The sequence below is a fragment of the Perna viridis genome, chromosome 9, assembly GCF_037379345.1.
Source record: "Perna viridis isolate PV_CMFRI_1.1 ecotype Kerala chromosome 9, ASM3737934v1, whole genome shotgun sequence".
Classification (NCBI taxonomy): Eukaryota; Metazoa; Mollusca; class Bivalvia; order Mytilida; family Mytilidae; genus Perna; species Perna viridis.
The window spans coordinates 15,827,321-15,853,406 of record NC_142453.1 but is presented as its reverse complement, the minus strand read 5'-3'; the positions used below and the strand labels follow the sequence as shown (position 1 = coordinate 15,853,406).

The 26,086-nt window shown below is 31.1% G+C and overlaps 1 protein-coding gene across 11 annotated transcripts in view; it reads left to right on the top strand.

Moving 5' to 3' along the window:
* LOC148606946 (protein retinal degeneration B-like) overlaps positions 1–25,434 on the top strand; it is a 66,839-nt gene extending 41,405 nt beyond the window's left edge. For 8 of the 11 annotated variants that reach the window (XM_088543644.1, XM_088543643.1, XM_088543639.1 and 5 more), the window contains 17 exons: positions 197–214; positions 1,856–1,900; positions 4,789–4,896; positions 6,493–6,624; positions 7,128–7,308; positions 7,792–7,999; positions 8,414–8,924; positions 10,230–10,400; positions 11,444–11,590; positions 13,204–13,352; positions 14,822–14,947; positions 15,274–15,390; positions 15,906–16,051; positions 16,402–16,551; positions 17,317–17,500; positions 18,556–18,684; positions 19,755–25,434. In XM_088543644.1, coding sequence (XP_088399770.1) covers positions 197–214; positions 1,856–1,900; positions 4,789–4,896; positions 6,493–6,624; positions 7,128–7,308; positions 7,792–7,999; positions 8,414–8,924; positions 10,230–10,400; positions 11,444–11,590; positions 13,204–13,352; positions 14,822–14,947; positions 15,274–15,390; positions 15,906–16,051; positions 16,402–16,551; positions 17,317–17,500; positions 18,556–18,684; positions 19,755–20,087 — 2,855 coding nt within the window. In that variant the 3' untranslated portion in view covers positions 20,088–25,434. The remainder of the gene's footprint in view (positions 1–196; positions 215–1,855; positions 1,901–4,788; positions 4,897–6,492; positions 6,625–7,127; positions 7,309–7,791; positions 8,000–8,413; positions 8,925–10,229; positions 10,401–11,443; positions 11,591–13,203; positions 13,353–14,821; positions 14,948–15,273; positions 15,391–15,905; positions 16,052–16,401; positions 16,552–17,316; positions 17,501–18,555; positions 18,685–19,754) is intronic. The other 3 variants (XM_088543645.1, XM_088543646.1, XM_088543647.1) reach the window with 3 other exon arrangements.
* Positions 25,435–26,086: the final 652 nt, after the last annotated feature.

The following is a 26,086-nucleotide window of genomic DNA, read 5'->3' as shown; positions in this document are numbered from 1 at the left end:
GCAGAAATCCGTTTCCATTGAACAAAGGGGTTTTTGTCTCTTAGTCATATACACCATACCTATTCTCATTATGTATCAATAGACACTTTGTTTTAAAAGATTTAAATTAAAGTCAGCAATCTAATTCAAGTTGGCAATCTGTAACTTTCCCAGGGGTAAATATGTTTAGAGAAATTCAAATGAGTTGTACTTACAGAACAAATTGTCAACTCAGGTGAGTCATTTTTTTTTTTGGGACATGGCTTAGTTTTAAGGTTGGCTTAGCAGATCAAATAGGAACTTTCAAACTTCAAATGTGCATTGAAAGACAGATTTTGGTACTAAGTGCAATATTTTTTATTGTGTGAACTTGTGTGTTTCTTTACACTTCATGTTTCTGTTTTATTTTTATTATGTTAAATTTGTATCTTTTAAAGCATGTTCTTACAGTTATGAGTTTCATACAGTGAAACCTGTCTAAACCAACACTGATTAAGTCTGAAAACCTGTCTAATCCAGAAACTTGTTAGTCACTTTATATGAAGTTAAATATATATTTTGAAACTTTGTAAACGGACGTAACTCTTACAAATTATTGGAACTTTTGTGTACAGCATTTTACATCAATCTCATAAAAGCATTAAAGTAACTTGGATTGATTTCGTTCTATTTCAAATGAAATCTTGATAGGCTTTGGTGTAATTGAATATGATGCAAACATATCACTGATTTCAAGAGTTACTTTCCTTACCACAGGTCTGGGTTCGGTTTAGACAAGTTTCACTGTACATTCAAAATATTTTGCATGTCAGTATTATTTTCAATAACTTCCTAGAAATATTATTTATCTTCATTTTCAAGTGGCATGATGGTCTTTAATATTTCTGAATTTAACCCACTTGCCAAGTTGTCAGGAAGGTATAATACAAATGTATTTTTACTCATTATATGACATTTTGTAAGTGAAATCCATAGCATCAAATTCTGATAAATTGAAAGTTTTCTTTTTTTTTTCCTTCAGATTTTCATTTTCATAGGAATTTTTGATTTAACAAAGTTGTAGTTTCACAATTTTTTGTTTATCTTGCGTACATTTAAAAGAAACCCTGGGTATAAGAAACGTATACTGTTGTCTCAGTTCATGAAAAAAAAAGATCTAAAGAACCTGGCTATTACTCTTCAAATTGGTTAAATTTAAAGTTTATTCCTGACAATATATAGTCATTTGGTTTGTGAGCTTGCTCATAAATATGTGATATTTGTATTAGCTGTATAGATCTATGTAAGAAGTAGGCTGGTCCTATATTAATTGTGATACATAGATACATTTTTGTAGTATTTTTTATCACTTAAATGTTACCGTTTCACCTCAGAAATATATCCAATGCTCTTGATAATGCAGATCAGTTCCTGTCATATTTTGTCCCTTTATATCACCTGTCAAGTATTCTCTTTTTCACCATCTTGTCTGAGCTATATTAATGCTATAAAGCAGTTGAAAGTGCCATATACGATAATCATATGTGGCTGAACTTAAATGATTATCATATGATTATTTACATATGTAGTGATATGATTTTCATATGTTAGTAAAAAACATGATTTTCATACATTTGTATGATAATCATATATGTAAACTGAAACATGTGTTCATCATATTACATTCAGTTCATATGATAATTGTATGTTACACTTCATATGATTCTCATGTGTGACATTTTACGTATGTGCTGTATAGATGTGTTGAAAGCATTTCAGCAATAAAAACTTTCATAATATTAGGTTATTGACACTTGCCTGATTCTTGAATAGATCTGTACTTGAAAACTTTTACTGCATGTGTAAGTCTTAAGAATTAAGTAACATATATTTTCAGAAAGTCTTATAGAATTTTATATATGTGACTCTGATGATGATCTTTGTAAGTATTTCCTGAGCTTGTTCTAGTTCTCATTAATTAGCCAGATGATCTATCTAATCTCACTGTATTAAATGTTTCTCACTGTAGATCTGTAACCATAGTTTTCAGAAATAAATGGTATCTGTACATCGTTGTACAATAAAAAACATCTGTTTGCAACATATACTGTGAAAGTACATTTATTCGTGGGTATAAATTTTCGTGGTTTAGTAAAAAAAAATTATCAGTTCGTGGATTCTTGAATATGTGGATTTGACAACTCTATCATGTATGGGAAATTTCGTTTTTGTTGTGAACCAAATTTCAAGATTTAGCCAATCCATGAAAACCATGAATATTGGTAACCCACAAACAATGATAACTTTTACAGTAATTGAAAGTTTGTTTTTATGTTTGTGGTTTTTTAAACTTATTTAAAGTTCTTGTAACAAATTTCTATTTACTTTCTCACCTGGTATACTGTATTTAAAAAGAATTATGAATTAATAATGAAATATTTAAAAAAAAAAAAAAAAAAAACTAAAGCATCTCTTCATTGATTTTTCTTGCAATGGACATTGTAAAAGCCCCTTATAACTTCTTTATGTTTTTTTGGGGGGAGGGGGGCAATGAAAAGGTAAAAATACATACCTGGTCCTATCCTTAGAAGTGGTCTTGGAACCAAGAAAATGAATTTGAATGACCTTTAGCATCTTTAAAACCTATGTCTTTTCACATGTATTGATTTTAGCACTAATATGTATTTTGCATGTATTTGTACATATATACTGGGGTAAACAAAATATATAATGGTTTGGAGCGCTGAATCAATACCTGACTGGTATAGGCCAGTGGGGTTTGCTTGAACTGGTGTAAATTGCATCGCAACCCCCTTTAGAATACTTAACTAAATATTTTTTTATATATTTACCTGTCCAGATGATGCTTTTCCAATTTGGTGAAACTATGTCATTCTTTGTGATGATTGGTTTGCATCATTTAGAAACTATTGAGTACATCATTTTTTTTTATTTAAGTCTTTAGACACATATATGATTTAAATTTTTGTGGTTTTGAAAAAGAAGTCCGCATCAATAATCTTATAAATTGCATTATGCGTTTTTCAGTCAGTCACATTCTTCACAGTAATAAAAAACATGGCAATTATTTCTGAATTAATAGTATATAGATGTACCCTTGAAACTCTTTCAAGATATAATGTGGACTTTTACTGAAACCTGTCTAAACTGAACTCTCTGTTGGTCTTTAAAATTGGTTTGATTTAGACAGGTGTTTGGTCCAGACAGGTGTTCAATTTAGACAGGTGTTTAGTTTAGACAGGTGTTCAGTTTAGACAAGTGTTTGGTTTTGCAAGGTTCATTATATATTTAAATTGATATAATGGCTAAGTTTACTTAAATAGTCATCTGGTTTAGACAGGTTTTGGGATTATTCAGAGTTTATTTTTTGACATTATGGAATTATTCAGAATTCATTTTAGACATGTTTTGGGATTATTTAGAGTTCACTTTAGACATGTTTTGGGATTATTCAGAGTTCATTTTAGACATGTTTTGGGATTATTCAGAGTTCACTTTAGACATGTTTTGGGATTATTCAGAGTTCATTTTAGACAGGTTTTGGGATTATTCAGAGTTCACTTTAGACATGTTTTGGGATTATTTAGAGTTCATTTTAGACAGGTTTTGGGATTATTCAGAGTTCACTTTAGACAGGCTTCACTGTATATGCAATTATATTTGTACTGTTTAAGTAGCAGTTTTTGTAAGATCTGTAAAATGTGATACACCTAAAAAAGGGCTACATATTTTTATTTTTGTTATTAAGTTGCTTTATAGTTCTATATGGGGAAATGTATAGTTACTCATTCCAATCTGTATGCTCTTAGAAGATAGTTCACATGGAAAATCTAACAGTTTCTATTGTATTTACAGTGTTATTTACAGTTATCTCCCTTAATTTTTTAGAATTTCTATCTCTTAATGAATAAGAGTTATATGAAAAGCAACGCATTACTTTCTGTTTACTATGACATTTTAAACAAAATATCAAAAATAAAAATATGTGGGCTTTCCAACCATGAATCACATTTTGCATGGATTTTTTTTGGAGTGCTATTTAATAGGTATGTCCATGTAGTATTAAGTAGTGTATCATTATTATGAAATTAAGTATGCAATGCTGTAAGATTTCCTCTTTTAAAGGTGGTAAAAGGGTGTTGTTTACTTTGCTTCCAATGTAGAAACCAAGCTTTTTAGCTGCCCAAATAAGATGTAGAGAAAATATAGAATAGGAGTTTGCTTTTTTTTTGCTTAAATGATTAGTTTGTTCAAGACTCATCTTACACTTGGACTTTTTTTCGATTCTTTATTTGCAATTTGCAAGCTTCTGTAAAGAGAGAAGCCTAAAAATGTTAATGAGAAAGCTTAATTAAGAATGGTTGATGAGATTACTTCTATTTCTCTTTATAACAACATCAGCACAATTATTTCTGAAGTTTTATACACAAATGTTAACTTTCAGAACTGACTACTTGTTACGAAAAATCTTCTGTACAAATTTTCTTTGGTCTGCTTTGGTGAGGTTATAAATTTCAGTCACTATCACATACCATGTGCTACAATGAAACTCAATACAGTATAGTGGACCATTTTTAGCTATATTTTTAATAAGGCCTTTTGAGGTTAGTAGAATGTACAAAAGAAATCTTCTTAAATTTAAGTCCAAATATATTTGATTTGCTTCTTCATTCACAATTTTTTTGAAAAGCAAAGATATTAGAACTCTAAAAATTTGAAGAAGAAAAAACATAATGAATTCTAACATTTAGAAAAAAAATATCACTTCAACATCAATCTCTGCAGCTCCATGTTATATTTTATTTCCAGATGAGAGAACAACAGATCCCCTGTTGGTAAGATCCTCTCCTGTTGATGGGCAGTCACTTAATGATGAGTTTGCTGATGCCAGGTCTACCATCTCACTTGATCCATCAGGTAAAAAGTTGAAAGGTCAAATGAAATTAAAAAGTTAATTCATGCTTAATGTGTTTTAAAGGTTTAATCCATCTTTTACTGTGAACTGTAAAATTTTCTGACCGTTGTATTTTTCACTTTTTTAAAGACATCAAGTAGCAAAATTACATTGTTGAAACTTTTCTTTGTAGAATCATCCCAAATGTAAAACTGTAAAACTGCAGAAAGCAGAATTATACCAAATGTAAAACTGCAAAACTGCAGAAAGTAGAATCATCTTGAATGTAAAACTGTACAACTGCACAAAGTAGAATCATTCCAAATGTAAAACTGTACATCTGCACAAAGTAGAATCATCCTAAATGAAAACTGTAAAACTGCAGAAAGTAGAATCATCCCAAATGTAAAAGTGTAAAACTGCAGAAAGTAGATTGATTGCATTAAATTAAAAAAAACTAGATAAAGTGATGCCCCCGCATTTAACCTTCATACAGCTATATCGTAACTCATAATTGTAAAAAGCACTTTGTCAGATGTGTTATTGTGTCTGTGAGACACAAATGATGCCCCCACATGTGGTTTTGAGTAAAACTCAGCATAGCTAATCTGTAACTAATCATGACAGACTCACATACCAAAAACCAGTCAAATGTCTTCAAGCATTTACAAAAAAAAGCGAAAAACTATTATTATTATTATTATTATTATTATTATTATTATTTCAATACAATTTTTAAAGTGCAGGGCCCATTATTTTGGTAAAACTCAGCGTAGAAGAATGAAACTTATACTCGATTTGTAACTAATCATGACAGACTCACATACCAAAAAGCAGTTCAATATCTTCAAGGGTTTACAGAAAAGTGCGGAAAACTTATTTCCATGAAATTTTTTAAGTCCAAGGCCCATAATTTTGGTAAAACTCAGCGTAGCCGAACGAAACTTTAATTCATTCTGTAACTAATCATGACAGACTCATGTACAAAAAATCAGTTCAATATTATCAAGGATTTTCAAAAAAAGTGCGGAAAACTGTTATTTCCATGGAATTTTTTAAGTCCAGGGCCCATAATTTTGGTAAAACTCAGCGTAGTGGAATGAAACTTTAACTGGATCTGTAACTAATCATGAAAGACTGACATACAAAAAATTAGTTCAATATCTTCAAGGATTTTCAAAAAAAGTGTGGAAAACTTAGGGGATGGACAGAATTTCGGACGGACAGACGGGTGAAACAATATGCCCCCCAACTTATCATTGCGGGAGCATAAAAAAGACAGCATGAAACATTCAGTTTACAGTAATTAAATGGATCTGTGCACCTATATTGCGATTGTTCATTGATCATCAATCAGTTTCAGATCCGTCATCGATCTGTTAAACTGATTTGTTTTACTGTTGAATGCTCCATGTTACATCATTTGACCAATGATCATTTAAATATATTTGACAAATTAAATTGTTTTATTGAATTATAAATTATTGAATCCTCACACTATGGAAATTTTGCAGTTTAAAAACAGATGTACATTACTCAAATGGGCTATGCCAATTAATAAAAGACTGGGTGAAACAGATTCTAGTATGTTGTTATTGAAGATTTATTTTATTTTGCAGACACACCATTAGAAAGACGTATGGAACAGATTCGCCAGCACTACAGTATAGATCATACAACACATCCTCAGACTTCGCCTCCAGACTCTGCTAGTTGTCGTTCTAGTATTTTGTTTATGGTGCTTCACGGAGGTAAGTATAAAAATACTACAACCAACTTAACACATTGCCATTTTATTCTTCCTTACATGAAGTGACATATGTCAGCCTTATGTAAGACTTTTATTGCTGTAATGTATCTTTTCCTGTATTTGAAGGGAGATCTTACAATATTGGAAGTCACGGCTTTTTAACCAAGCATACAGCCTATAGGTGTTAGAGTGATGACTGATTGGTTTGGGGTCAGAATATTGATCCTTGTGGAGTTACACGTTTTCCTGTTATAGCTGTTACACATTCGAAATCGTTTACAGTGTGTTGTGCTAATACAGATTGATCAAACATGCATAAAATATATCTTCCATGCGACATTAAACTACAATCAATCCATCAATTATTCATTTTGCTACATAAAGCAGGCTTGCTATAGAAAGGGATGTGCTTAACTTTGTGTAAGTAACTTTAACTTCTAGATAAATTTGATAAATAATTTTATTTTCAATCTTTACTCAACTAAATGATCATTTATTTTTTAGGTTGCTTGGTAGATACACATGTAGAAAATCAACATCCTTCCAAAAGAAATGATTTTGTCACAATGAAAACATCATTTGAAAATGTGATACGGACACATTACCCTGGTGCTTACGGCCATATTGCATTTAGACTTGTTCCCTGTCCACAAATATGTTCAGAAGTACAAGATATTATTGCTAGGTATGATCATTAATAATAAGTTGTTAACATTGTATTTATGTTGACTTTCTGGATGTCTTTGTGAGAAGTTATGTTTTTTTATAAGTTTTCTAGAGGTAACTGTAAGCTTATTAACTTTCATGGAGTACTAACTTTTGCTTTTTTTGCAATGATTAAATAAAATTGATTGTACACTTATAATTTATCATAACCACAAAAACCTTTAAAGGAATACAAGAAAAAAAGAACACATTAAGTTACAAGAAAAAAAACAAACAAACAAACAAACAAAAACATTAATGAGAAAAAACTCCAACTATCAATAAAGTAGGATTATAGGTACAATGCCACAGGAGGAAAATGTATAATAAATGTTTTGAAATTATTTTTTCCATTTAATGTAAAGATCTGTCCTAGCATTTAGAGATGATGAATTCAAAGTACGGATAAGTTTGTATTGGACTATATAAAAATTGAGTTTGATTGTCTCTCTTGCTTTTTCAGCATAGCTCCATTTTCTTTTGAATCACAGACCCCCAACAGTGTTGATGGACCATTATGGACACAAGAGTTTGTTCCCCTTGGTGCAATAGCATTATTTGCTAGTTCTAACCAGGAATACCATGAATGCGTAAATAAGTTTGTTTCCAAAGCCAATCTTGTATATCAGGAATTCCTTATATCTGATGAGGGCAAAGGATTCAATGGCCAGGTATGGGTTCATCATTTTACTTTTCCTGTAAAAATTGAGCTGCTACTAATTATATGATAAGTATAGAAAAAGTAGTTTATTTGTAGTAATGCTATAGAGTTTCCAGCAGTTATCAGGTTGCATCACTTATTTTTCTTTGGCTCTTAGCCTTAGAATTGCCTGTTCCCATACTGTAAACATATTGATTGTCATTGATGGAGAAGAAAAAATCCTGCTAAATTGATTTTTCAGAACCATGAAAATTAATACTCATGTTTTATCTACAAGCAATATATAGCAATCATGAAAATAAATAAATTAACTATATTACTAAAAATACAACAATTTCATTGCTGTGGAAAAAATTGTGACATACTGGTAATTTGTTGATTTAAATTATCGTCAGTGAAACCTAACGGTCGTGTTTCTTTCTAGGTATGTTTCCTTGCTGATGGTACAAGTTCTATTCTAGCCTATGATGCCCTTACTCATGGTCCATCCTGCAGTCGATTTTTGAGCACCTACGACAGCCGAGAGGCACTGCCAGATGTGGATTCAGCTGCATCATTCAGACGGGAGAGGTCAAAAACAGAATCTTGTAGCGGAAAAACAAACATGGACAATAGCCGACAGTTGAGTCATAGTGACCCTGATTTAACATTAAATAATCCTACGGAAAATAATTCATGTAGTAAAAGTGATATAGTTTCTCTGAATTATAAAATAAAGCGGACTCATTCAACTCGTGATCCGCCTAATGACCACTCACATCACTCATATCTAAATGTAAATGAGAAGGATCCTTCTAGACGGACTAGTCAGGGTAGTAACTTTGAAGGGACTTATTTGAAATTGGATTTTGACATTTCAGACTTTTTCATTCTTGGTTCACCTCTAGGACTTGTGTTAGCGTATCGTAGGATGATATCGGGGGAAGACAGAACAGGTAATCTATCTTTATGTGGTGCTCATATATTTTAAGATTGTAAAGTTGATTTCACAAATGCCATATCTGTAAAACTGACATAAAAAAAAGGAACATTTTGTCTTTATAACTGAAAATCGCTACAAACTTTTTGTGAAAATGACCACAGATTTAGAAGAATGACAGAAAATCTTATTTTGAAAATATGAACAAAAGTGATTGTTCTTGGGTCTTAAAAAAAAAATTAAGTTACATGTAGTTCCTAAAATGCAATATTTTCTTTGCCTTAACAGAGTATATAAAAGAATTAAAAAGACTGTAAAGAATAATGAAATAACTTCGCTCAAAATTTACTTCTCAATGGAGATTGTTTATTATGTATGAAACAAAGTTGACTGAAGTCTTGGTTGTAGAGCCTTCCTTCATCTAATACTTACTGCAGTGGCATATTTGAGAAAGGCTAACAAAATGAAACAGTGTTTTGACAAATACTTAAGCTATATTATAAGTAATACAATTTACTTATAGGTATTTTTCATTTTGTAAAATAAGGCATAACATTTGTGGTATTGTTCAAATATTGCAGAAAAAATACTATGTTTCTAATTCGAAATACAGAATTCCTGTACTGCAGGAAGAACGTAGATAGAAAGCTGAGTAATCCATGGCCATTTAAATTTTGTTTGGAATGTACCTTTTTACGGAAAATATCTGTATATTCAACATCTTTCATAAGTTATATCAGTGACTTCTCACTTGAAAATGTATCAGTGTGTGTTACCAGATTTGAGAATGGATTGGTCAGAAAATTTAAAATATACTGAATTTTCAGAGAAGATAAAGTAAATGAATTGAACGAAACACTAATTAATAAATTGCTAAAAAAACTTTTAGTGTTTAAGTAGTGTTAATTAAGACTAATCTGGTTTTCTTACAAATTGATCCTGAACAATTTTTCTCTGTTAAACAGTTTTGAAAAAAATTGATTCAGGTTTGATTTTTTTCCAGTCTCTCCATACTATCATGGATGTAGCCAACTGTATAATTTATTCCATATTTATTATTTTTCCAGTCTCTCCATACTATCATTGATGTAGCCAAATTTATAATATATTCCATATTGATTTTTTTCCAGTCTGCCCATACTATCATGGATGTAGCCAAGTGTATAATTTATTCCATATTGATTTTTTTCCAGTCTCTCCATACTATCATGGATGTAGCCAAGTGTATAATTTATTCCATATTGATTTTTTTTCCAGTCTCTCCATTCAGTCCTGGATGTAGCCAAGTGTATAATATATTCCATATTTATTATTTTTCCAGTCTCTCCGTACAGTCCTGGATGTAGCCAAGTGTATAATATATTCCATAATAGCGATCCTTCAGCATTCAGATTAGAACCATTAATTAATGGTACATTTAGAAACATCACTCCAGTCCAAGTTTCCCGGTATAATAAATATCCTTTGGGTGACGGGGAACCAATACATGTTGGTAAGTTACAGGGGTCATATCGCAGAAGGTACTTTGGTCTTGTTAGTGCCTCATCAAATGGCAAAAAATTACTTATGCATCTTTTCTTTTACTGTTATTTTTTAAGTCTTGATATTTTAAGTTATGATTCTTTTTTTACTGTATATTTGTTATAATTTTGCCATTTTCTTTTTGTCTGTTGACCTTGTAAAAATCCGCTCTTATTACATGAACCAATACCAAAAATTATTTGAAATAATCATAGCAGTGGATTTTAGTGAAAAAAAATATATGAAACTAATGATCAGTGTGAACATTTCTGCCTGATTTTTACGAACGATAAACATATTTACATTTATGTCAGCCATTATGCATAAAATAATTCAGTACCCTGGTGTTTAGATTAATTATGTCACAGTTTTAAATTGCACAGTTCCTGAGACAGTCAAAAGGTCATTCCAAGTAATGCTAATATTATTTTTTGGAACTCAGTGAGTGGATGGTATATTATAATTACCTTGTCAGTCTGTCCGTCATTTCTTCTCTCCATCCAAATTTCATCATAATTATCTTGAATCCCAAAGAATGGATTAATTTCAAAATTAGTGTGTGGCTTTATATAGATGGGATATATGTTGTAAGCAGTATTGGGTGCTGTCTGATATCAATTTCCTGTACAGTTTTGGAGGGGGTGTTATAACTAACACAACAACGGGGGTAACTTCATGTTATTTTAATTGAACTGTAGTACATCTCTGTACTGTAAATTCAAAAAATTATTGGGATGTTTTATTATTGCAAAAAAATTATTTGACTTAGAATTTCATATATAAGAACTGGCATTGTGGAATTTCTAACTCAATTATGTGAGATTTTCACAAAATTGCCTAAACTAATTCTGCATTCTGGGCTTAAATGACAAAATCATGATAATTAATGCACCTGATGATTTCTGAATTTACTGTACCCCATTAGTTATATATTTTTATTTATATTTAACTTTTGTTTTGAAGACTGCAGTTAAATCTACAAAAAAAAAACATGAATGTTTCTTTTTTTTTCAGTTGAGACAGTGCAAAGTAATATGTCCATGTTCTTGACAACAAGGAAGAGTTCTAGCGGCCATATTTTACAACGACAAAATAGCATTTCAAGTGTAGCCAGTAATATGTCTGGGATGGGAGAATCTACTGTCTCTATTATCGCCAATGGTATGATGCTTCAATGATTTGTCTATATCTGAAATGGAACCAAAATTGGCCTGTTTACCAAATGCTAAAAACATCATTTTCCCATATTAGTATTGAGTTTGCTTTGATATTATGGGGTACCCATGATACTTAACCATGGCAATGTAATTGATAGAGCTTACAACCTCGCATTTCATTGGACAAAAGTGAAATTCAAGGCTCCATTAGGGGCATTGGTGTCTGGAATATTTCAATCATGTTGATACATTGAATTATAATCTTAAATACATTGAATAATTGGAAATATCTTACTTGTTGAACCAATTAAATAATTGAATTACTAAACAAAGCAGTGTTCACACAGTTCACAAAATTAATATGGAATGAACAAAGCGAGAAAAAGCTATCCTTTTTCAAAGATGGTACTTGTTTTTAATTTGACATGTCAAGTCATGGCTTACTAAATTAGGTGAAAACTTTCTATTTTTGCCTTTAAAAGAACTGAAAAATTCACTTTTCTCTCATTTCTCATCTTTTGTGTAAAAAGGTTTCAATTTCAGGACTCTTGTAACCAGCTGTATGATGAAATACGATTGTCTTGTAAATTTACCTGTTTGTTTATATAGCTATATTTTTACCAAATTGAAATGCGCAGAAACCTTTTTACAAAAGTTGAAAAATCACTGAATTAGATCAGTTAGTACATGAAGTTTGTTTCGTTTATGCACTTTTTACCTGGGCAGAGAAAGGGATAAAGGGATACAACATCAAGTTTGTTTCGTTTTTGCACTTTTTACCTGGCAGAGAAAGGCATACATGGATGATAATTGTTAGTATAGTGATTAATAATTGTGGTTTTATTTAGATGATAGTTTTTTCTATAAAAGGAGACATGTACCCTTATAAATCTGTTTGGAAATGATTTATAATACACCTGCTCCATGGTGAGTTGGGTATATCATTTTATAGTTGTCTCTGTTTCTGTGTGTCCATAACAATATATCTATCATAGTTTTCTTAGCAACTACTCATTACAGCGGTAGAAATTTTAACACATTCTTCTGTAGGTATGCTATATGGTGGGATCCATTTAAAAAAAAAAAACAAAAAAAAAAAAAAAAAAAACAACTTTCTGTTTCCTGAGGACTTATTTTTTTACTTTATATTTTTTGAAAATTGAAATTTTTCTTGCACTTTTCTCAGCAACAACTCATCTTAGCAAATTCTTCCTGTAGGTATGCCATATAATGGGATCCATTTCAGGAAAAATTTGAAAACACTTTCCTGTTAAGCAAGCACTTTGTTCATTTACCTTATATCATGATTGAAAGAGTGGGTAACACTAGTGAGCCATGGCTTACAGATTTCTTGTTGTTTTTATTGTTGAAGGGGCTTTTTTAAATTACAATTAGACTTTAATGTGAAAGTGAAAGATAATTTTTATATCCAACACAATGAAAAGGGAGTCATCAGATTTCTTTTTAACTTTGCTGAAGGTTAGTGGCAATGAAAGCTTAAATGGGATAGATTTTTCATTCTTTTTTGATGGGGGACTTATTACAATTATTGCTATCTCAACCAAGTCACATTTTCTCAATAATATCCAAACTTCATGGCTTCTTCCTTTATTACAGTGACCAGTAAATGGTGGGGTAACAAGAGATTAGACTATGTTTTATATAGCCCAGATATCCTCCATTCCTTTCCTGTATCTGCATTACCTCCCTTGTTCCATGCCAGTTTCTGGGAGTCATCAGATCTAGCAGCATTCATACTTAGACAGGTAAGTTGTGGTATAATCAAGGTATTATTTGAATTTGGAATTCTTTTAGATTTTAGGAAAAATGAAATACTAAAAGATATAAAATTTACCCTACTAATGGGGGGAGGGGAAATCATGCCATGCCCTTAGTAGGGGTAAGTTTTGCAAATTCTTTTTTAGTTGTTTTCTAAACACTTAAATAATTCCAAACTCAAATAATACAATGTACCTTGTTTACTTTGTTGAAATATCTAATGACATGGCTGTTATTTTTATCATTTTTTTACGGAATAACATGTTTGTGAAGACTTTTTTTTTTATTTAGAAAAAAAAAATAAGTATTCCATGATGTAAAAATAAAAAACAATGATTTAGTGGTTAGTTGTACATTGCGAAAATAGCAAAATTAGTAAGCTACAAAAAATAATACTATAATTCCAGCAATAGATTAGAACTGATAAGAGAATTTTCAGAAAGCATAGTGAATGAAAGAAATATATGTAAAATCAATGCTACCATTAATCTTATGATTAAAAATTAAGCCAAATAATTTCAAAACCAGAACCGAAGGTCTGATTTTATCATGCTTACCATGATTGTGGAAGGTCAGTGGTTTGATCCCTGGCTAAATCACACCTAAGACTTTGAAATTGGTACGTGTATTTACAACTTTTCTACCAAGCATGGGCCATATAGGAGAAAGAGTGATGACTGATCTGTTCTGATTCAGAATAATGTGTATCAGTGGGGTATATCCGTATCAGCAATCTGCTCCTTTGATGATCAGCACAGTAAAAATCTGGCTTAGGTAGTAGGAATAGTACAAAACAGAGTATGTTCAATTGAGTAAATTTTCTTGTCTTGATATGTGTGAAATGTCTGCATAAAAAAAATAAACCACAATCAATCAATCAGTTGCATACATAATTTTAAAATTGAATTAACCACAAATAAAATTTAGAAGATCTGCCATGATGTGTTATATTGTTTGATAGGTTCTGAGACATGACTTATTAAAGATGTGTTATGTTGTTCAATAGGTTATGAGACATGACTTATTAAAGATGTGTTATCTTGTTCAATAGGTTCTGAGACATGACACATTAAAGATGTGTTATCTTGTTCAATAGGTTCTGAGACATGACACATTAATGATGTGTTATCTTATTCAATAGGTTCTGAGACATGACACATTAGTGATGTGTGTTATCGTTTGATAGGTTCTGAGACATGACACATTAATGATGTGTTATATTGTTTGATAGGTTCTGAGACATGACACATTAATGATGTGTTATCTTGTTCAATAGGTTCTGAGACATGACACATTAATGATGTGTGTTATCGTTTGATAGGTTCTGAGACATGACACATTAATGATGTGTTATATTGTTTGATAGGTTCTGAGACATGACTTATTAATGATGTGTTATGTTGTTCAATAGGTTATGAGACATGACACATTAATGATGGGTGATATTGTTTGATAGGTTCTAAGACATGACACATTAATGAGTGATGCTGCCAAGATGTTAAACTCTCTACCAGATTCTATATCATCTGCCAAACAACCAAAGGAGAAGTGGTTAAAGAGAAGAACAACCATCAAAGTGAAGGTATGTTTTACCATTGTCTGTCTGTCTGTCTGTCATATTTTTTTGTAAAAGTTTTCTCATCAGCTATATACATGCTCTTTATCATGGAATGTGATTTCAGACTACAGATATGACAACAATTTCTTGTTTGACGACTCTGTATATATTTTTACCATCTACTTAAGTTCAAGATCTTACAAAAGTATTGTTTATTCACTTCTGTTAAATGCATGTATATATATGGATGAAGTTGTTGTAACCAACACGAAATGAAAAGGCAGGAATACACCACACCCATGAAAACAATTTTTTGATATTGATTTTTTATTTTATTTTTTTTTTTGCAGAATCTCCAAGCAAATCATCGTGGTAATGATGTAATGGTTGTTGATGGGAAGGAACAGGTGATCACAGCCAGGTTTATGTATGGATCATTTGATGTTACGTCATTGTCAGGAGAGAAAGTAAGTCTACTTGAATTGATCGTACAATAAATACAATAATGATATTCGTGGGACAGAGTTGTTTTTTCCCTTGACCAAATGACAGTCACCCAATAAACTGCCTTAGATTGTTAAAATTGGTGATTTTAACTTCCTAGCAGACACAGATTTAAATATTTCCGGATAATAGAGAATTTTTAAACTCTTAAACAAATGTCAAGTTAACTGCTTTTGGCAGTTAATCAGGCGAATGTCATTTAATTAATCCCCTGAACATCATCATTACATTTGCTGTAGATGGGTAAACATTGTCCATATATCTTTTAAGCACAACTCCTACTTCACCTTTTTTGGGCTTTGAACATTATCTTAGTCATGAATGAAGGAATGAAATGATTGTTGTCTGAAAAAGGGAGATAATCCAACTTGGGGTTCTCCATAAGTCTACATGAAACAATGATTTTTTTATTATTATTTTTAAAGCTTGCTCACAGTTTTTCTGTTTAGTACTTTAGACATTTCCATTTTCATTTTAGGTAGACATACATGTTAACAATCAGTCCACAGGTGATTGGGAGTATTTGGGAACAGCTGTCACAGACAAACATGGTCGACTCCAGTTTACAGTACCAAAGGAGAAAATGTTACCACAAGGCATGCATCCAGTCAAAGTTGTTGTTAGGTTAGTTTGTTATTCTTTTTCAGAACATACATGTATACAAAAAATAAAAGAAAATTTGAAATATTTCTAACAGTGATATACATATTAACAATGCAAAACTTTTTTTAGACTACTTTTGTATCAGCCAAATGTGTATGTTACATCTTATTAGAATAGTGTGTTATACACATGTAGCGAATATTTTTCTCACATAAAGCAGGACATTTTTAAAGTCTTAGCTATATTATTTTGTTGTTGTTTTTTTTTTTCAAAGAGAACCACATCTTTGTTGAATTCCTTAAGGCAGTGTTACCAACCAATACAAAAGCTGTTGTGTTCTTTATATATATGGTTTATTGTTTGTTTTGCAGAGGGGACCACACTTTTGCTGATTTCTTCCTAGCTGTACTACCACCCAATACTGAAGCTGTTGTGTTCAGTATAGATGGTTCATTTACTGCCAGTGTATCAATATCAGGGAAGGATCCAAAAGTCAGAGGAGGAGCTGTAGATGTTGTCAGGTATTTTACTCATCTGTCAGTTATTACCTCATATTTGAGGTATTTTCCCATTTGTCAGGTTTTACCACATTTGTCAAGCATTTCCTCATTGGTCTGGTATTTTCTCATTTGTCAGGTATTTTCTTAGTTCGTGATGTATTTTCCTTATTTGTTGGGTATTTTACTTGTCTGTCAGATATTACCACACTTGTCAGGTATTACCACATTCTCATTGGTCTGGTATTTTCCTAGTTTATCAGGAATTTTCATTGTCTGTCAGATATTACCACATTTGTCAGTCATTTTTTCATTGGTCTGATATATTGAGGTATTTTTCTCATTTTTCAGGAATTTCCTCAATGGGCTGGTATTTTCCTAGTTAGTTAGGTATTTTCTTTGTGAGGTATTTTCCTAATGTGTTGGGTATTTTCCGTGTCTGTCAGGCTACCTATATATAAGTTTCCCAATTTATGACTGCCAATCAAGTAGCAAAGGGATTTAAATGCACTGTTAGACCATTGGTTTTTCCCCCTTGTACTATGTTTGTGATCACTGTTCATGAATAACTAGAATCCTGTCCACTTTTAAGGTTTTGGGTCAAATGTCACAGAGTTTAAATTTTACATCTGTTGAAAGTCAGTGAAAATGAAAAAAAAAGGATCAGATTTGGGAGCAATTTTTTTTTAGTGCCAAATTAAATGAAATGAAAATTGCTATTCAAAAAAAAGTTTAAAAATGGAAATATTACTGATATATGCATGAACAAATATTCTTTTCCATGAACAGGGCTTGGCAGGACCAAGGATATCTGATAATATATGTTACGGCCCGTCCAGACATGCAGCATAGAAAAGTTGTCTCATGGTTAGCCATGCATAACTTCCCACATGGGATGGTAGCATTTATGGAAGGTATTACTAAAGATCCACTCAGACAGAAACTGAACTATTTAAAAGGACTACAGAATGAGGTATTTAAGACAATTAAAATAAGAAAAGTAGATAAGATAAAATGAAATTCTGATCATAATTGCCAAAAAGAGCATTTTCTTTTCCACTAAACTTACTGCACTAATAGAAATTACCTGTTTATATACATGTATGAACCATCATTCCTACCCTTTCTCCATGTACATCTATTGTACAATGTATTGTATTGTACATTGTATTGTACATGGATTGTACAATGTATTGTATTGTACATGTATTGTTCAATAAACAAACTGAACAATTTTTTGTAGTTCATGATATTCAAAGGGTTATGCTTGGTTTATATCAAATTCTGTTCTGAAAATAAATTAGTCAAATAAGTAGTTATTACATAATTTTTAGTTAAATGTGTGCTGTTGCCAACAACACTTTTTTTACAATTCGTCCATGTTTATAACATGAGAACCTTTATAGCACAAAATAGAGTCACAATGTGTAAATTCTGGGAAAATTTCATTACATTTTTCTTTGTAGAAAATTTTAGCCACATGTATGAACAAGTGGATTATTCCAACCATGGAGTCCTATTGTATCAATACAACTTCTTACAATATGTTTTGTTCGTTGTGATCGATATGTCTGATTGGTAAAACCACACACAAACCTCCCAATTCTGTAAGAAATTCAGAACGTTGAATATAAATGATAATTTGTTACATAATTTTGATGCATAAATGTTATAACAATTTGTAAATCTTTTTTCTCTTGGTTTAGTCATCTTTTTAACTCAAAAATACTTCAGTAAGACTTTTTAGCCCATAAACTAAAACTTTTAGTAAATAACAGACCCTTAAACAAATATACCCTTTTTATATTTGCAGAGTTTAGCATAACAGTCTCAGTTATTTTTTGTTTTTGTTTTGTTTTTTGTCTTTTTGTTTTTCTGCTTACAGACATGTACTTCAAATAAATTTCAGTTAAGAAACTTTAAGAATAATAGATTATTCATTGAATCATATAACATCATGAAATATTTTTGTCTGCGATATCAAAGCTTTATTTAATTCTTATTTATCATTACTTGCTAATATTTCAGACACAGGTACAGATACAAGCAGCTTATGGATCCAGTAAAGATATACATGTCTATCGTGAGCTGGGACTCACACAGGCCCAAATATTTATTGTAGGAAAGGCTTCAAAGAAAGACGCCCAGAAAGCCCAGGTATATATAATGAGTATATACATATAAGATAATAGTAGTTCATTTTGAAGAATGATTAACCAATGTATGATCACAAGTTTTGAAGAAGACTAAGAATTATCTAGAACATCAGCGTACACGGTCATATTTTGGTAATTAACAACTACCAATTGATTATCCTATTTATTTGAAAGATTTTTGGCTGAATTTCACATATGAGAAGCAGCTTATAGTATGATGAATGAAGATGGTTTGACAGGGAAATTATTTTCGTAACACTTCTCTCATCAACTACTAATCACACCCTCTTAATATTTGTTATCAAGTATCAGGTACAGGATCTGATTTCAGGCATGTGGACATCTACTTCCTGTTATTCTGTCTTTGTCCCATTTTTTTTTTAATCATTGGTTGTTGTTTCAATCAATAAGCATGATTTTTAGACTGGTGTATGAATATCCAACCATTTAGCGCATGAAATAACATGTATGTCACAAGAAAAATAGTGACATTGACATGATAGAGTCTGATGATGAAAAGCAGAAAGTTATTTTACATTTGAAATCATTGCTGTTTATATAATAAATGCTGAGATAAAGAACCTCCTTATAAACACATTTTTAAGCAATATTTCTAATTTTTGATCATGTTATACCAGTTAACATGGTTTGCAGCAGTATACACTTATAAACTTTCTAACTTCTAATTAATTGAATTCCAAAATATTAAGAAGTTGATTGTTATCAAAACATATTTTAATTGAGAAATGTGGACCAATCATCATTAATAATGTCACAACACCTAAGCAAGTTATACGGAATTACTTGAAGGCTTGTTATAAATCAAATTAAACTATTTCAAAATAAATGTTGATCACTCCATTTCATGATATTTATTTTTACAATTCAGAGAGTTAAAATGGAAAAAATTGTCTTTAAAAATATTCTTATAAAAACTTTTTAAGTGCACACAATATTTACTGAATTTGCAGTATACTGTGTTATTAAAATTCCCTGATTAAAATGCTTCTTTCATTTGTTTTCACAAAACGGAAATAACTTCCTCATATTCTATCTTTAATGTTATAATAGGTACTGTCAGATGGTTATGGTTCACACCTTAATGATTTGATGGTAGTAGGATCATTGAGACCAGCCAGCAATGCCAGAATTTTACGAAGAGGGTGTATAGCTTATCCAGAAAAAGCAGATGGCAAAAAGCAGCTGAAGCGTACTTCATCAAGCAACCCTTCAGGAAAGGACTTGAGCAAACAACTAGAAAACAGTGCCTCCCAGATCAGAATTACAATCGGAGAACATGGGAACACAATTTTACAACCAGGACAGGGTGATTTTGGCGGGATTGTCAGACCAAGGGGCTCATCCCCTAGGTTAAAGTCAAGTTTACCTGAAGGCTTGAGATAATATATATAGATGAATTCAATAGGGGTATTTATTGATAAAGAACTTCATAATATTGTGGTACACCAAGATTTGATAGATTCAAGTCTGTGGTGCTGAGGCAAGTTTGTTCAGTGAGGAGATATGGGTGGCATGTTGTTAATGAGTACTTTCAATGGGAAATAGTGAAGTGCAGGTCACAAGATGAAATTTAAAGATCTCAGCAGAACAGGTTTAGAGAGGTGAACTTGAACATTCAAAGTAATGTTTGAAATCGAATCTGTTAGCATAATATATATGTACTTATTTTTAACATTTTGTGTTTTGTCATTTGTGTAGAAAAAGTTGTGTATTATTTTTTTTTCAAATTTTAACTTGTTCATAGGGCGTTTTCTGTGGAAGGTCAGATCTATACATTTCAGTCTACTTGGATAAAGAGCTTTTCATATTAATAATCCAAAGCTTATCTTGATGTCTCAAAAACCTTTTCATTGAAATACATTCAAATAAATTTCTAGAAGTATTGAATATTTAATAAATTTATTCATTTTCAAATGATAAAGTTGGTATTACATCACAGTAGATCAGGATGGTCTAGTGACAGGGGTGGGGGGATGGGTGTCATGTGCACTACCCCCACTTTTTTTGCCCCCCACTTGACATTGTTAGTTCTAGTTCATAAATTACTACCTGTAACCAATACTATACATGTACATGCACAATAATCTTCAATTGATCTTGAGAAAGATTTGCATTGGAAGCTGTTCTTTTAATAAAATATGGTGGAACTTTTTATCTGTCTCTGAGACTAACCACAGTTTACTTCTAACTGTATCTATATAATGTATACATGTATTGCAAATTGAGAAATTATTGCAGTTTTATCATTTTGGACCAAATTGCAATTTCATTTAATGTGATGCTGAGAAAAGTTCTACTAACATTTATATTAAGCCATCTTGAAAAAATTTCCAAAATTCTCATTCATTTTTCAAAATTAGGGGCCAGCAGGCAGATTTTATTTTTTTAATGATATTTTTATTGACTTTGATTTAAGTGCAAAATGCTGTCAGTATGAAAGAAATTGACCTAAAATGCGAAAAAAATCCATTTAAAATTCTTCAAGAGAGACAAAAAATTAGGTCAGGAGGGGATATTTTTAATTTTGGCCTTACTGGTGAATATTTCAAAATGTGAATTTAATAAATATGATTACAATTATCACAGTTAACATTCAAATTGTTAACTTATATGGTACATATATGTTCAGAATTAATTGGAGGGTAAATTTATTGAAAATGAATATTTTGTTCTTGCAAATAACCTCCTAAAATTGTACCATCAAGTTCAGTGGGGTGGGGGTGGGTTCTTTGTTAATCAGAAGTTCATTTATCAATTACCTATTTTCTGTGCATTGTGGCTATTGATAGATTATGTTGAGTTGATACAACTCTTAAAAATGATAATTTTGTATAGAATAACAGTTACTGTGAAAGTACTTTTTATTCATGGGTATTAATTTTCATGGATTGCAGACATATTGTTTGTTCATGGATTCTTAAATATCTGGTTTGACATTTCTCATAGTACAAATAAACAAAAGATATGTATTTTGTCAGAAATTTAATTTTGTGGTTCAAGTCAACCTCGGAAGTTGGTACCCCACAAATATAAGCACATTCGCAATAGGGTGATAAATCTATAAAGTTTGAAATTTCAGAATGCTTACTTTACAATGTACAGTTAACAAAGTGTTTTAAAAAGTCCAGTACTCCTACTGCAAATTAACCTACCAAAGTGTTAAAACATTCTTAGCCACACAGTCCTTAAAGACAGCCCATTTAACATTCAGCCACTGCCAATGGTAGAGGTGATTCAGGACGTAGAAAAACCCAACAAATAAAGGATACTTTTTCTGTCTACATATGCTATATTTTAAGTAAATGTTGTCCTTTCTGCATTAACAATAGCATTTTTGAAGAAAAAAAAACAAATATTCATTTATTCCCCACTAAAATCTATTGAGGAACAATAATTCTTCCAAAGTGCCAACTTCATGTACAATCTATATAATTTTTATCTTGAAAGTGCATCAACTTAAGGACAAACTAAGACTAGTTATGTGATCTCTTACTCTTTCCCAGTTAGAAATAAAAGTGGATTTAAAGGGTGTTTTACAGTCATGAATCACTTCCTGTCAGAGTTTTATAAAGAATGGTACTTTAAACAACAGAGAGGTTATTTTTAAGTTTTAAGTTTTTTAAGTTTTAGTTTTGAGAGATTTAAAAAAGAAAAAAAAATAACCTTTAACAAGTGAAAAACCAAATCCCTTCTATATCTGCCGATTTTAATTCATGCATGAGATATATTATTTTATTATATCATATATTATACTTACATATTAAATCATAGGGCTTAGATGCTACTGTTATATTTTTTAAGATGTATATTATGATTTATTATGTATGAATGGTACAGAATGGATTTTTGTTGTGTACTTTTTCTATAGTCTATTTTTGTTATTTTATTATTATTGGGGGTCATATTAAACAAATTAGTGTGCAATAAACACCTTTTTTATCCTGTCCTATTTATGGACGTCTTATAAGTACCACTTACTGCCTCTCTATCCATCCACATACATGTTAATCTTCGGAACTGTAAATGTGTGAGATTATACCCCATTTGACACTGTCTCATGACAAAAATTTTTACATAAAACTTTGGATGTAAACATCAGTTATTTAGAATTTTTCACAGAAAATATAGTAATTTTAACCAAAAACCTCACACATATCTTACTTTTTTATGAGGGAGATTCAAAATTTTTCGTTGTTTTTTCGGGAGTCTCCCTCCTAATCTGGGAGGATTAACTGAAAAGGTTTCCATTTGCATGTACCATAAATTCAAAATCTTTGAGAAATTTTAATAATTTCTGTTAGAATGTTTACTTTGACGACATGAAGCTTCCTTTTATTATTTGTTGTCTTCCCTTTCTTTTCAGCTATGGAACTTTGAATTCTGGAAAAAGCAATGACAGAAAAATGTTCTTTTAAGCACAACTGTGAATTGTTACTTATAAAATCTAATCTTCTAAACAACATGTATTTTGTTTTGTTGCGACTTCTTCGTATTTTCTTTATTTTTTTTTTAAGTACTTCTCCGTCTAAGAATCAGGCAAAATGTGTATGAGGTGTGGCACATGAAGGAAAAAAACACAGAGATTTTATTGCACTAACCAAGTATTTATACCCGATGACCTCCTGAAATAACCATCAAAATGTTTGTAAAATTTGCCTATTGATAGATCAAATTTAGTTGAAATACATTATGGAAAAATGGTGGGAAAATTTTCCCATACTTTTTCCTTATATAAGCAGTCAAAAAATATCTAAGTCACATTTGCTTCAGGATAAATTTAAATAGCTTTTCAGTTGTTTTCTAGATGAATTGAATATATTTGTGGCAAAACAGACCAAATTGAGAAACATGATGTTCCACCCATTGCCTGATTCTTACACAGATTGGTACTTAATTCACCTCTGTATTCACAAGCCTTCTGGTAGATTTTTAAGTTGTTTCAGATCTGCAGTGCTCCCATATTCTACTGGTGTTCAATTTCTATTGCTTATAGTAAATAGACCTACTTTCAGAAAAAAATCCAGTATGAGATTTTCTTCACTTCCTTCCTCAACACAAATGTTGATATAATCAGATCACTTGAAATTAAAGATTTAAGGAAATTTTCCTGAGGTCAATCTGTTCCTATTTTCATCTTCCAATTGTTTTACAAGCTGCTTTGAACTTCTTCCTGAGGAGTTAATATTTTGTTTTCTCAATTTTGTATTCAGCCATGTTGATGAAGCTTCACCCTTGTTGTTTTATTATTGTTTTTAATCAAAGAGATATTTGACAATCATGATTTGTCCTGATGCTTTGTATCATAGAAAGGTGACTGTGTGTCAATAGGTTCAAAGGATGAATTAGATCAATAAGTTTTTTATACCCAATCAAGTGATTGAAAAAATAAATCATTTGAAAATTTACAAGTTGGTCAAAGTAGTTTATTTCAATTCTGATGAAAACATTCCCCCAACCAGTACTTTTTTCCACTACTGATAGTTATATATTTGAACAAGCCTATTCATCAAACCCCACTCAATGAGTGGATGGTATATATTGGTATCCTGTCATTCTGTTTGTCTAAATTTTGTGACAACTATCTGGGCTGCCAGTGGATGGATTGATTTCAAATTTTGTTTGTGGCTTTATGTAGATGAGAAATATGTTGTAATTTTGGTTGCTGTGCAGTGTCAACTTCTTGTTCAAGTGGGGGAAACTAAAAATATTATTGTTCGTGGGGTACCAATTATTGTGGTTTTCATGGGTTTGTTAAGCCACAAAATCTGATTCCCAACAAAGAGGAAATTTCCCATTTGTTTGTTTGATAGAGTTGTCAAATCGTCGAATTCAAGAATCCACAAACTGACATTTTTTCATAAACCACAAAAATTGATACCCACGAATAAAAGTATTTTTACATTATTTAATACCACAAAACATGCAACTTAATGTTTATTTTCCCTTCCTTCTTTATTAGTGATAAAAGCAGCTTATTTACTAAGTGTTTTAAGCTTTAGAATCAGCTTAATGGCTACAAAGAACAATTTCTTTAAATTGTAAAATGAATTTTCTTGGTATATTGCATCAGACTGTTAGCTTTACTTATTCAGATGTTATGTTTCTCTGTCAAAGTATTAGTATGTATTTTTTTGCTTTTTGCATTTATTTTATCTTATATTTATATGTTTTTCAAAGTATTTATTGTAATATGTTCAAAATCATGTTTTTTTAAAGATTTTTATTTGAATTTGTACTGTTCTATCCATATTTCTATGTCTTTTGAAAAAAATATGGGTTTGAAATTACAAAAATTCAATGTGTGAAGAAATTTGAATTTTTCCCTGTCTCTTAAAGTTGCTGAATTAAAAGTGAAAGTTGAATGTCATGAAGTATTTGATTCTAAGGAATAAATAAAAGTTGAAAGAATGGGTTTTTTTTAAGTATAATTGAAGGTACTGCTAGACCTGATTTTCTTCTGTTATTAATATAATTTTTTTCAATACCTTTTTCAGTTTCTACTTTTTATCATACATTTATTTCAAAGTTTGCTGATGTCCTCTTATCATGTCTGCATTGAGCATCAAAAGCACTGTGTTGTTAAGACCTTGGTAGATTGTTGATTTTTAGTGTTAATTCTGGTACATCTATATATAGATGTTGTGATAATATCTGTTGTTAATTGTAAAAAAAAGATGAATTATTTAATAGTTTGTTTTCTTTAACAATAATTAAAAACTTGGTGGTATAAGAGATTTCTTTTGTCTTTTTGTGTCTTATATTTTAGTTTGTAGGGGTCTAGAGATTTTAAATGGGGCCAGGGGGCATTCCCATCCACAAATTTATAAAAGGGGGTTCCTGGCTATCATTTGTTCCTTCCTGTGGTTATTTTGCACAAAGCGAACAAATTTTCCAACAAATGAGAGTAACAAAAATATGATAGAACACTAATATGATCCATAATCAAGTCAAGTCCAAATTAAATCTGACTAAATGATTACACCTACCACAATGGTCTTGATGGTTCAGGGATTTCAAATAAAGTGTAGGGTTAAATCTAGGTTTTACAGAGTACCAAACCTCCAGCTTCCATTATGGTGTGAATATCCAGGAAAGTCCAACTCTTTGACCCCCCCCCCCCTTAGATCTGTGGCTAGTTTTATTTAGTTTTTTGGTACGTCCATATGCAAGGATGTTTTTGGAATGTTTATACTCTTTCTAAGATGATACCCAAGTTGTAATTTGGTATAGTAACACTTCCATCCATCCATCTATCCATTCATCCCCTTGTCAGCATCCTAGCTTTTGGCAGATTTTGCCCTTTAAGTACCATTCTACCTAAGAACAATGCAAAGCATGCTATAGTGGTATTTTGATAATTAGTTTTATTTATTATGTTTCAA